Source organism: Grus americana, chromosome 1 (assembly GCF_028858705.1).
Source record: "Grus americana isolate bGruAme1 chromosome 1, bGruAme1.mat, whole genome shotgun sequence".
Lineage (NCBI taxonomy): Eukaryota > Metazoa > Chordata > Aves > Gruiformes > Gruidae > Grus > Grus americana.
Genome location: NC_072852.1, coordinates 65,375,869 through 65,388,717, shown reverse-complemented (window position 1 = coordinate 65,388,717; position 12,849 = coordinate 65,375,869). Strand labels below are relative to the sequence as shown.

The 12,849-nt window shown below is 40.7% G+C and overlaps 1 protein-coding gene across 8 annotated transcripts in view; it reads right to left on the bottom strand.

Annotated features, from left to right (window-relative positions):
• Positions 1-12,849, bottom strand: part of DGKI (diacylglycerol kinase iota) — a 230,807-nt gene that overhangs the window by 146,276 nt on the left and 71,682 nt on the right. For 2 of the 8 annotated variants that reach the window (XM_054808342.1, XM_054808367.1), the window contains exon 2: positions 3,842-3,950. The exons of the other annotated variants lie outside the window; for them this stretch is intronic. In XM_054808342.1, coding sequence (XP_054664317.1) covers positions 3,842-3,950 — 109 coding nt within the window. The remainder of the gene's footprint in view (positions 1-3,841; positions 3,951-12,849) is intronic. 8 annotated transcript variants of the gene reach the window in all.

Below are 12,849 nucleotides of genomic sequence, written 5' to 3'. Positions count from 1 at the left end.
CTGATATCAGGATGGTTCATGTTGTCCACATAAATATCAGGGCCAGCAAACACAAGGCTGCTTCCAGTTGTCTGAAGAAGGCCTCATCTTCTACCTCTTCCTGAACAAAGTATCTGTAGCAGACACCCACGACAATGTTGCCTATGTTGGTTTGCCCTCTAATCTTGATCCATAGCTCTTCACAGGCTCATCGTCCATTCCACAGCAGACCTTCAAGCATTCCTGCTTCTCTCACATATGAAGGATAACTCCCCCTCCATCCTCACCATCCTGGCCTTGTCCTTTCTAAAAAGTCCATATCTATCCATTGTGCCACTCCAGCCACACGTGCTATTGCACTATGTCTCTGTGATCTCAGTGAGATCATAGCCCTGCAATCTTCTGATATTTAGTAGAAAGTGCAAAGAACAACTTTTTCCTGCATGCTAAAATATCCTATGCAACTGAATAGGTCCTCTCAACCAACTAATTTTATAGAAGCAGGTAAAAGTAAAACCTACGAAACTGGCATCACATATTGCCAAATGCCAGTTTTCAACATCTATTCAAATGCATAGTTTTCTATTCTTATAAGATCTATAAGATTTTTTTGTGTCTTTAATACATATAATTTATGTTATAAAGTTATAATATTTCTCCTCTGAAGAACATTCATCTTGCACCCAGAGTACTCTGTGCATTCACAGAACACAATGCACAGATCGGTCTCAAGTTTTTTCATTGAACTCCAAGAATGGAAGCTGTGTGTCTTCAAATGCCTCTTAATGGACATAATCAGAGTTCTAAGGCTTGTAGTCATGGGCCATAAATGCCTACTAATGAGAAGGCAAGTAACTGGCATCAACAGACAAATGCATGATGGACAAATAAAATAATGAGACAATTTTGGCCAGTGGGAAGCTCAACACACTAATATCCTAGGTGGCTGTCAGGATTTTTGTAGGTACCAAAGAAAGCATAAGCTAGAAGGCAATACTTAAAAGGAAATTACAGGATGACTTTGCACAAAAGCTTATGACTGTTTTCCTTGGGAGCAAATGGCAATATGAAAATATACAAAGAGCTAGATCCACAATGGTACACAGGCACTGTATGAGGTGGCTCTGTACTTTAGAATCTGGGCTAGAATTGCTTACTTTATCTTTTAACTTGTAAGAGTGGCAGAAGAGGCTATGCATAAACATATCACAGGGACAAGAAGTTAAGGTGGTTCCTTTTTGGTAAGGCATATTCTGCATTGCCCTCTGGCTATAGTATCACCTACTCCAGAGGATATATTCTGTATGGCCCTGCTGTGAAAAGATAGCATTAAATTAGATAAAGCTACTAGTTAATTTGAATTAGATGTAGTAAATGTGATGAAACTGGGTATTTGTAAGAACGTGAAAGAAAAGAAACCTCAGGGGTGGTAGATAGTAACAGCAACAACAACAAAGCAATACTGTTTCTTATGTAAAGGGTCTTAAGAGACATCAGAATCATCAGCTCCATTTTACAGCTAGAGAGGCTAACGTACTGAGTAGCAAAACAATTTATCTGAGCTCGCTCACAAGGTAAGTGGCAGAGCAAGGAATGGAAATCCCACTCCCCAAATCAGTGTCCTGTTCACAAGATCATCTGATAATGGCAAATCACCCACAAGGAGTTATCAAAAGTGGAGACTATAGCCAGGGAATTCTTTCCAGTTATTACTGTGAAGATAACAAGAAGGAAACATTTTCTACTGCAAAGTCAAGTGACAACTTCTGTTCATGTCACTTAGACTTTGGGAAGGTCTCCCATCATGAGTCCTTGGAGAATCATCCTCAGAAATACTGAAGAGCGGAATGATATAGATGGGGATGCTACATGCACTGATTAATGCTGCCTTCTAGTGGTCAAATACAAAGACTTTCTGTCTGGCTCCAATACGTCTTAATCCAAACATCTCTTCTCTCTACCAAATACACCTCTGGAATTAAACATCAGTATTTAAAACTTAAGGGTTTTTTAACTGACCTTCACTACCCATTATAAACTTTGGTCTGTTTCAGCTTCTTCACACCTCCAAATCACCTCCCTATTATCTCGTTTACTTATACTGTGCCACAGATTTGAGAAATGCCTTTCTCCCCCACATTCACCGGTTATTACAGCTGGTCAGTTCAGGCTCCTCCCAGACACGGATGTCTTCCACTCACTATCCTGCCCCTTCCCCACATGCCATGGCATTGCCGCCTCCTCCAATCAAAGGAGAAGTAAAAGAGCAACAAGAAGTAAATCAGCAACACCAATCTGAGAGTGTGAAACGGCTGAGAAACTGATCAAAAATCTAAACTATAAGCCAGGAAGTGCAAAGAAACCACACACAATTAAAACCTAAAATCTATAATCAATATTCACCAACCTATAAAGTCCTGCAGTATTTATGTATTGGAATCACATGAGGAACCACCTGGTAAAATGAGTAGCAATTAACTTTGAAGAAGGGTAAGCTGTGGTTGTTGGGTTTGGGGTTTAGGTTTTTTGTTTTGGGGTTTTGTTGCTGCTGTTGTTGTTTTCTAAGTACAATTTTGAAAGGTGTTTAATTTAGCCTGTGCCTAATCCCTCACATAGGTGACTGATCCTTCAGATTTCTACTAAACACCACTGATGACTCAAAGCAGACGTGTTGTAATACCTTGCCGAATCAGGACCTGAGTTTTCCTGGAGGGAAAGATCAAGGTATTCTACAAAGCTCCTCCAAGAGGATTCCATGTAAGATTTCAAACTCATTTTAACACTCTTTGTTAAAATACAGTACTGTAGAAGAACACGGTAAATCTAATCCAGCTTCCTGCAGCACAGACATTTCATCCCCTTGAACTTTAAATGCAATAGCTGGGGTTGAAGCAGAGCATGCCATATAGAAAATCAGAGATAAACATAAGCCATATTCATCAAAATGTAAGTTACCTTCACCTAAAAGCCACTTGGGTGGCTGGTGCCTTGATACTTCTTTAAATGGGATGTTAGTGTGACCTGCTGGCTTAAGGCTTGACTTCTTAGCACATACCAGTGCGTAACCACATGGAACGTGCACGGGAATGGTTCAAAGCTGTGTCAGCGGAGGTTCAGACTTGACATTATGAAACATTTCTATACAGAGAAGGTGGTCGGAACAGGCTTCTTATAAAGGTGGTCAATGCCCCAAGCCTGTCAGCGTCTAAGAGGCATTTGGACAATGCTCTTAATAACATGCTTTAACTTTTGGTCAGCCCTGAAGCGGTCAGGCGGTTGGACTAGACGATCATTGTAGGTCCCTTCCAACTGAAATAGTCTACTCTATTCTAGACAGTCCTAAACGGACCATTTCTGAGTTAGCCCGGAAACATAAGTAGGAGAAGTAAGATGGAGGGGATGGAAACATATGCTCTCTGTGTCTACAACCCAGTTTGGGCTCAGAAGAAATCTACCCATAGCTACAAAGCATTGTGACCAAAGATTTCTACTACCTACTCTACAGACCCAGCCAACTCAACATGTGTCTTCAGCCTTAAATTTTGGCCCATCAAGCAGAGGTACAAAACTGTGCTGTGCTAGAATTAGATCACCTTTGAATGGCAGACCTTGTCAAGAAGGCAGGAAAAAATGTAGCCAGACAGTTCCCAAGCTGGAAAATCTGAACAGTTCTGTCCTGTTCTGCTCAAGTCTCCACAAGTTTTCATGTCTCTGCCTTGTGCTTTTTTTCATAATAGAAGTATATTCCTATTGACCAGCACTAATTCTGACAGCAATGCAATGTCTTATGTTGAGTTCAGGATGGAAAGAGCACTAGCCAGAGATACTGCTCAAATTAACTGCCAAAAAACCAAACACCTACAGTCCACTCTAAGGCCGCCCTTGGTTCCTTCACAGGTCCATTGGAGACTGCAATGTTGAGGGAATGCACAGGAGCCAAGTGCTGGAGGCCTGACCTGGAGATTGCTTTCCTGCAAATTGGAAAGAAAAAAAAGAAAAAAAACAAAAACAAAAAAACAAATAAATGGAGTGTATATCCAATATAATTTCCCAAAATAATTATCCACCCCACCCTTCTCCAGAAATCAGAAGAGGCAATACAGCATCTAATTTCATCTTGGGTGAAACGGTGCTCGAATGCCATCTCCTGCTAAAGCAGTTTAGGAAAAGAATAAAGTAATCTGATCACTGAAAATTACTGTTTAATGAAGATCAGTTACTCATCTGGCACTAAGCTGAAATATCAAATCCAGTGGACTACATATGGTTCCATTTGCCAGTTTCAGTGGAGTCCTCATTTGTTACACCTATTCCTTACGTTCCAGCTGAACTACTGAATCAATTTATGCATAATTCCAAATGGCCTTTATTGGAGGAATGAAATATGACTTTATATAAAAAGCACAACATCTGTTGCTTTTACTTCATTTATAGGCTGGGAAAAGTCATCCATTCAACATCGGACTACATAAAACAAGACATGGGGACACCACTTAGGAAGGGAAGTCATACACTACTACCTTTTTTGATCATATCAGCATCCCTCAAGGTATTACAGCTTCTTTCCACTTGTATTTCAAATCTCTCTCTTTGGTCCAAAATCATTCTTACAGCTCTTGAGGCATAGATATGGCCTCCTTCAAAAGTCACAGATGGTGACCAGAAACACTCCTGGAGCTCCACAAGTGCCGACAGCATATCCACTGCCTGTTTCCCCAGCAGCACCCAGCCCTGCCAGAGCAGCCTCGAACAGTGAGCCATCAGGTGGAAGGAAGCGGAGTACACTGCTGATGCAACGCTCAGCTGCACTTGGACAGTAGGTTTCATAAAGTTTCATAACATTATCACTTTTGTCATGGTTTAACCCGGCAGGCAGCTAAACCAACCACGCAGCTGTTTGGTCACTCCCCCGCCCCCACAGTGGGATGGGGGAGAGAATCAAAAAGAAATATAGGTAAAACTCATGGGTTGAGATAAAGACAGTTTACTAGGACAGAAGAGGAAGATTAATAATAGTGATAAAAGAATATGCAACAAGTGATGCACAGCACAATTGTTCATCACTCAGAGCTAATGCTCAGCTAGTTCCTGAGCTGCACTGCCTCCTGGCCAGCCTCCAGTTATATACTGGGCATGACATCGTATGGTATGGAATAATCCTTTGGCCAGTTTGGGTCAGCTGTCCTGGCTGTGTCCCCTCCCAGCTTCTTGGGTGCCTCCTGCCTTCTCGTTGGCAGGGCAGTATGAGAAGCTGAAAAGTCCTTGACTGCTTGGCAACAACTGAAATATCAGTGTGTTATCAACATTATTCTCATCCTAAATCGAAACCCCAGCACTATACCAGCTACTGGGAAGAAAATTAACTCCGTCCCAGCTGAAACCAGGAGAACATTGTATATTTTAGCACCTGATGGTGGTGGCCAAAACAATCTCACAGCTTCAGCTGCAGTGATTCAGAAGAGGACAAAACCATCTCAAGGAGAGATCTCCTTTTGTAAGCCAAATATACTCATCCCCCATAAACTGAAATGACAGTCTGTTTGTGTAAAGTGCATTTTTGTGATACCACTCCCACAGTGCAACAGCTATTTATAGCATCTCCTAATCTTACCGCCGTCCCAAGGCAATAAAGGTCAATTGAGCCAGTGATGACAATCTAGGTCAGCCATATGCTAAATAAATCTTTTCATTGCCCTGAAAATATACAGTGCAATATATATCCATAGTAAAGGAGCTTGGAAGCCTCATTGCCCCCAGTGCACGCCCAGAAAAATCGAGTGGGCTGAATCAGAATCTCTTTAATTCCCTTTCCTGTGGGTAGCATGAACAACTCAGCACATGAACATCAGCCTCTGATCATCCAGTGCCCCCTTTCCACTTAACAACGTGGGCAAGACATTGACATTAAGGGTTTTTTGCAAAATATTTTGCATTTGACTAAAATCTACTAGAGGGAAGAAGCCCAAGGAAAAGACTTTCACTACCTGGCAATCTATCAGGAGAGAAGAATTTAGCTAGAAAGATTTTATGCCATATATGCCAGTACAACATAAGCTACACATCTTCTCAATGAGTGGATTAAGGCCTTAAAGAAATAAACAATGACAAATAAATTTTAATTTTTTTTTTTTTCCCCCAGAAAACAGTGTCCAATATTTGGCAGTCTGTTTCCATGCTGTTTTGGGTATCAATTCAGTTATTAGTGCTTCTTAAACACAAGAGTACATTCTTATGTCTATTCATGGTTTATAACACGGTAATTTGTTTTGGTGGAAATGGGGCAGTATCACATTTACCACTCTGCATCGCTGCCAGTGATAAAGCAAACCTACTTAGTCCTGCCCTCATAACAGAGAAAGGTAGCGTCCACTTTGTGCAAAGTAATACTTGAGCAAAGGTGGTTGAATAATAAAGCATTAGCAATTAACTATTGTTTGATGAAAAATGCCAACATTTTCAGCCAACAGGGCTTACAACCCATTACTTGTCAAGCAATACAGCCTGTGAAGTTGCAGGCATCCACTAAGCAAATTTACTAAAGGAAAGTCTGCGATGAATATTCCTAGGAACAAATTTATCTGACCAGTCTGAGGACAAGGCTTCCAGATGGAAGGCAAGTTCAGCAGAGACTTAAAAGGTAAATATGCCTAATGAACAGCCACAGCTATCCCAGCGTCAAGCCTTGGATACTGTTTCAAGCCAGAATGAGAGATGTGCAAGCCTCCTGCAGCAGAACCTGAGACTTGGCCCACGTTCTTTTAAAAGCGAGCCGAGGCTGACGAGCCTTTTGCGGGAGACTTGGCACAGTTTTGTGCCAGCAGCCTGCCCTTCCCCTGCACGCCAAGCTGGATTTATGGCTTTGTCTGGAAAGCACACAAAACACAGGCATGACAATAGTGCCTTTTTTTTCAGGTTTGTTTTAACATAAAAGCCTTAAAATGATCTCAGGAACTGCAAATTGACACCAACCAGTCAGAAATGACCCTTGGGCCCAGAGTCAAGCTAAAAATGCCTACTCTTACACAGCTTATCAGAACTTTGTCTCAGAACAAAGAGACACAGCGTCAAAACACACTGCATGCACTGCAGAAGCCTTTTCCATGTTGGGTTTTTTTTTTTTTTTTTTTTAAAAAAAGAAAGATCAGGCTAAAGAGCAAACACATGGCCTTCTAACAAGTGTAAGGCAGACGAGAGAGGGGAAAATGGGGGGAAAGGGAAGGTAGCACAATTCTGAAAACAGAGCAGATGCTGAGTATCCAGGTGATCTGATCTCATATTACTGTAGCAGATTACATCATCTGGCACTTTTCCAATAGTAAGGTAACACAAGTGGCTTTTAGTTATCTTTCCCAGCAATTTCATCTCCACTGTGCTGAGTGCATGAATGAAAACACAGGCTCGACAGGCAGCCTTTCCCATAGAAGCAAAAGTAATCACTGTTCCCCTGATAAGATAGAGACAGAAAAAATGAATCTGTGCTTTCATGACATATTCCATTCTTCAAACTATAAAGCCTACAACTTAGTTAAAATGGGCACACCAGCCACCTTGCTGATGTAGCAACCAACAGCAAGGAAATGCTGCATCCTAAGTAGTGACCTACATTTTGATAATTATTTTTTCATATCCAGTAATCAGTAATTTGTAGTAGATGCTATTATCAACTTAGCTAACACACCACCATTGTGAACAAGTATGGGTGCCCATACATCTGTATGTCATTAAATATACAACGAACAAAAATATCTGATACTAATTCCATAGTTGATACCATTAAGAAAATTCTTTAGCAAAGCAGTTGACTGTCTTGGAAACCAAAAGCAATCAGACATTCAAGTTATTCAAGTATAACAACTAATTTTTTTAAAAAAAAAGCATTACATTTTCTTTTTCATTTTGCTGAAAAGTCAGGCGAGACTCAACCTACTTATTAGATCAAAGGATACATATTTGATTAGGGAGGATTTGAGTTTATATCCCAGGCTTTGGCTTTACTGAGCCTTTTCCTCCACCTAAGGCATATAAAAATTCTCCAATGAGTTGTTTAGATGGAATAGTTATGCCTGAATCCTCAAAGACCACAAAAGACAATTAGTCAATAGTATGCAGCTCATTTAAGTGTTAGAAAAATCTATTTGGAAAAGAAAGAGCAAGTTAGTGCTGCACACGGTTAACAGATTTGAGTGTCATTTTAGTCGTCACTGGTGTTGAAGTTGCTGCCTTTCCAGACTGGGGTTATTACTCTCCTTTCCATAGGGGCATGAGTTACTATTGGGGTAGTTTCCCAGCTGAAAGGTTGAGAGATCATAAAAGTGCAGAGACTGGCTTCCACAGATCCCATGGCCAGGACATCTGCCAGGAGAGAGATTTTTGGGAGTCTTTTCTCAAAGTTAATCCAGATATTTACCAAGAAAAGGACAGTCATTTGTATGACAATGTTTAAGTTACAATAGCTCTGCTTTTCTTTGAATAGGTAGATAAACCTTATGCCTACCAGCTCTCAGCTTTGCCAACCACAGCTTGAAAATCCCTGTACAAGGCCAGACAGTACCTGCACGCTGTATGAACAATTTATACGCACCCGAGTTTGTTTGGAGGTGGTTTCCACTCCTGCAATTTGGTGCTTATGAAAATCATGAACAAGATGTACTGGCTAAACTCTGGCATTATTATTTAAGTTTTCCCCACACATCTCTGCTGACTGCACAGTGCTCCTGCGACCTGCTGTTCCCACCTTGCCTTCCAGGCATGTAATGTTCTCCTTTCAAGCTGACCATGGGGCAATGACTTTCACTGCAACATCAAGATTCCCAAATTTTTTGCATTCAATATAGAAGGAGTCAACTTGAGTCAAATCGAAACAATCTGTCTGGTCCAGTATCCCATTTCTGACAATGGCCAGTGGCAGGTGTTTAGAGAAGCACTGGCACAAATTGGGTGATCCTTCCCCTGACATAGTCCAGCCCCAGCTTCCAGTAATCAGTAGTTTAAGGACTTCCTGAGCTGGAGGCTGCTTCCAGACCTTTGTGCCTAATAGCCTGTAATGGCTCTTTACTCTAGGAATGTGTTGGTTCTTCCCTGAACCCATTTATACTCTTGGTCTCCATTTATACTCTTGGTCTCCACAGCAGCCTATATAATGAGCTCCACAATTTAATTATGGGCAGTGTAAAGTACTTCCTTCTGTCTGTTTTAAAAATTCTGCTTGATAATTCAATTGCTATATCATATTGTGAGGAACAGCAAGTAATCATTTGCCTCTCTACACCTTCTGTGATTTTATGAATCTGTATTCATATGCCTCTTCATTCACCCTTCCCCCAACAAGTAGAAGCATCCTAGATGGTTTAGGCTTCTGCCGATACTGAAGATGTTCTATTGTTGTCAATGCTTTCTAGCTCGATTATATCTTTTTTTGAGGTAGGATTGCCAGAACTAGAACAAACATTCAAGATCTGGCTGCTCCAGAGGTTTAGCAGTGATGTCACCTTACTTTCTGCATTGTTCTCTTTTTTTTTTTTCCTTCCCTCATTCTGAGCCCTTTACTTGCCTTTTTATCACTGTGAGCACTGAATTAATCATTTCATAGCAGTAGTCACAATTATCCAAAGTTCCCTATCCTGAGTGCTAAATGCTAATATAAAGTCCAGACTTTAAAGCTTTTTTCCCCCCATGTGCATTATTTTGCCTTCATCGATCTCACATTTCAACTGCAATTTGCTGCAGAGTCATTCAGCATCGCAAGATCATCCTGTAAGTTTTCCACAGTCAGCCTGTGCCCACCCCGACTAATTGTGCAGAGCAGCAGCAAGCTTTGCCCCTCACGCTTTGCTCCCTGTGAGCAGCACTACTCCCATCACAGATCCCCAGTGGTCCCCCTCAGTAAACTCCTAGGTAAAATCAGGAAAACCACCCACCGATTGCTAACCACCCCATTGCTTGTTACATTTAAGCTGTTGTTTAATGACATGAAGATCATCCATTTTAGCCCTAGTTCCTGTACCAAAATCTTTTTTCCTACCTCACTGGAAGCTTTCTGGAAGCCCGTGTGCGCTCCCATGGCCAGACCACCCCGGTTCATGGGCCTCGTGCCTCTGCCAGCAATTTCTGCAAGACATACGAGTCCTGGCTTCCTTTGGAAAAAGTGTGCTGGCTCTCCTCCAGCACATCACATCCAGCTGTGTATTTACCAATCCTACATCTTATCAGCAGATCTACCAGTTTCTCTGATTAAAACTTGCTGCTGGGTTACCCCATCAGCACTCTGTGAGCCCCTGTGTGACCACCCCACTCCTTCAGGACTGGAGCTGGTTTAAGGGAGCTATTATAAAGCCCTCTCAGCAAATTCTTATTTGAATTCTATCAGAATACTTAGCAAAAATCAAACCCTAGAGATCAGTTATTGGCCCTTTTGTCAATGTGATCTTTAGCCTCTTACATTAACCTTCCCATTTTCCTCAGGTTTATCCACACAAATAGCAGCTCAGCCTAGGACACTCTCAGGCACCCTCAGCAGTAAACACTGATGCAAGACGTTCAATTAGCACTAAGAGAAACAGACCTTTCAAAACTCCTCATGAAATACTTGCTTATGCATCTGCCATTGCCTGCTGTTGAAGGAACCAGGGTATGGAAAAGCAAAGATCTGGGCATCTTCCCAGCCACTCAATATCACCACCTCCAAGACCCCAGCAGATCTTTCCTCCCTCTCTCTCAACCCCTCACCACACAGACCAGTTTGATAAAAGCTACATGGAAATTGGTACACCTCCACAAAACACTGCAACACTGGCCAGCTTTGCTTTCAGCCTCAAGCCCATCCTCCTGCACCTAATAGGCAGTTCAGAGACCCACCTGAAGACAATGAAACAAATTTCCACTAACAATCTTCCCAAGTACTTCAAACAGCAACCCCAGAGCTGAGAAGTAACTACAGTACATTAACTATCTGAGTAAGTTCTGGTAAGAGCATTCAGATCTATCACATAAAATACCATATTCAGCTTGTATTCAGGTGCAAGACCAGAGTCGCCTAGACTTTCTGTGACCATCACCTTGAGTAAAGTAACAAATCCAACAGAGACACAAGGAATCCTACAAAAGGAAATAAGAGGCAAAGCAAAAGGAGCATTAGACCTGCAGAAGGTTTAATGAGGGTAGCAGAGGAAGATCCTCTACCACATGATGTTGTCTTTTCTGAGTCAAAGAAAAAGTCAAAGTCACATGGAATTCTCTCTGATCTCCTGTAAGAGCTCAGACTTACACATATCACTGGGTATCACTCAGTTCTTGGTCTTACTTCTGCTTACTTGAGTTTGGGGGGTTCCCCCCCCCCTTTACTCTTAATTTATTCCCTAGATTTCTTTCCAAATAGGTTTAAATGTCAAGGAGCATTTATGGTAGACAGTAACTAAATTTTAGGACTAACAGCGTCCCTCCCAATCTTTTGTTTCAATGTGTTATTTCCAAAAATATGTACATAAATGTGGTGATTACTCTTAACACAGAAAGTGACAGACTTTGGAGGACTCCTTGCAGTAACAGAAATGTCAGCATTAATTTGTGTGAAGAGGAAAGGAAAAAAGTGATAGTTGGTGATGTAATAAAGATGAAGAGTATCTTTTATCCCTGTAATTCACCAAGAAAGAGACTAACAAAGGAGCCTAGGAAAGCAGGAAAAAAAATACAAATCCTTTCCTGAACTGTATTATTTTGCTTTATTTTTGCTGCAGTCAAAAATAGTTTGTTTTAGGAGAGTATTTTTATTTTTTTTTCTTTTAGCCTTTAGCTTTCAAAGCTATGAATACCAAGTCTGGAAGAGACCTTCTAGGTCATGAAATCTAGTCTTCTTTTAGGCAAACTTATACATTTGAATTCATAAAGTTATCAAGACCCATCTCAAATTTAGGCTGGTTGTTCCCTCTCTCTCTCATTCTTACTGAGAAGCTATGCCAGATCTCCACTCTTCTTATCATTAAAATCTTTTTTTGTAATGTCCGTCTGATATGCATCCCCTGCACAATCTTCCTTAAGTTCCTATTATTAGGATTTTTTACACTTCCTCCAAAGAGTTAAAATTGAACCTACAACCTATGATTTTTTTTATTGTCCTCCTACAGAATAGAAGGCACCTGAAAGCCTTGATCTCAAAATCTTTAAACCTTTGGGTCAAAACCCTTTGAGTGAGGTCATGTTAGGACAGAGCTGTGCATAGAAGCTCACATTTCAAAGATTCTGGAATCAATTGAGTAACTGGGATGATAAAATTTAATCACTGTCTTTCCAAGCAAACAATGAGAAATGCTCTAGGGAACTCTGAGCATAAATGATTTCCAGCTGCATCATAGACTGGACATCGGCATTACAGAAGATTGATATGTTTTCACTATTTCAGAAAGCAAAGGAAGTCTGAATGTGAAATATTTTCATGACAATACATTTGATCCAGACAAAATCATAGGATATGCAGAACCTGTATTCTGTAGTTCAAGTGTAGACGAAAATGATGACAGCAAATTGGATGGACATGACTACAGTATGATCATGCTATTTATTATTTTTTAATCATATACTAAAATAATATATACTGATTTTCAAAAGGGTGCAGATAGTCTATGTTTCTCTGCTAGCCAGAGGAAAATAAGAGAAGATTGAGGTCTTTTTTCTTTTTTTTTTTTTTTTTTTTTTTGGGGGGGGGGTGTACTTCTCAGTGGCATCAAATAATCTTCATGTGATCTGGAAGATAAAGAAAGGGAGAATATACAATACAAAACCAGGTGGAAGGAGGGCTAAATCCTCAGCAATTTAGAACAGCAGAGAAAAGATTAAGAGTTATTTTTATTTTTTAACATTAGTCTTGAAATGTCTTCT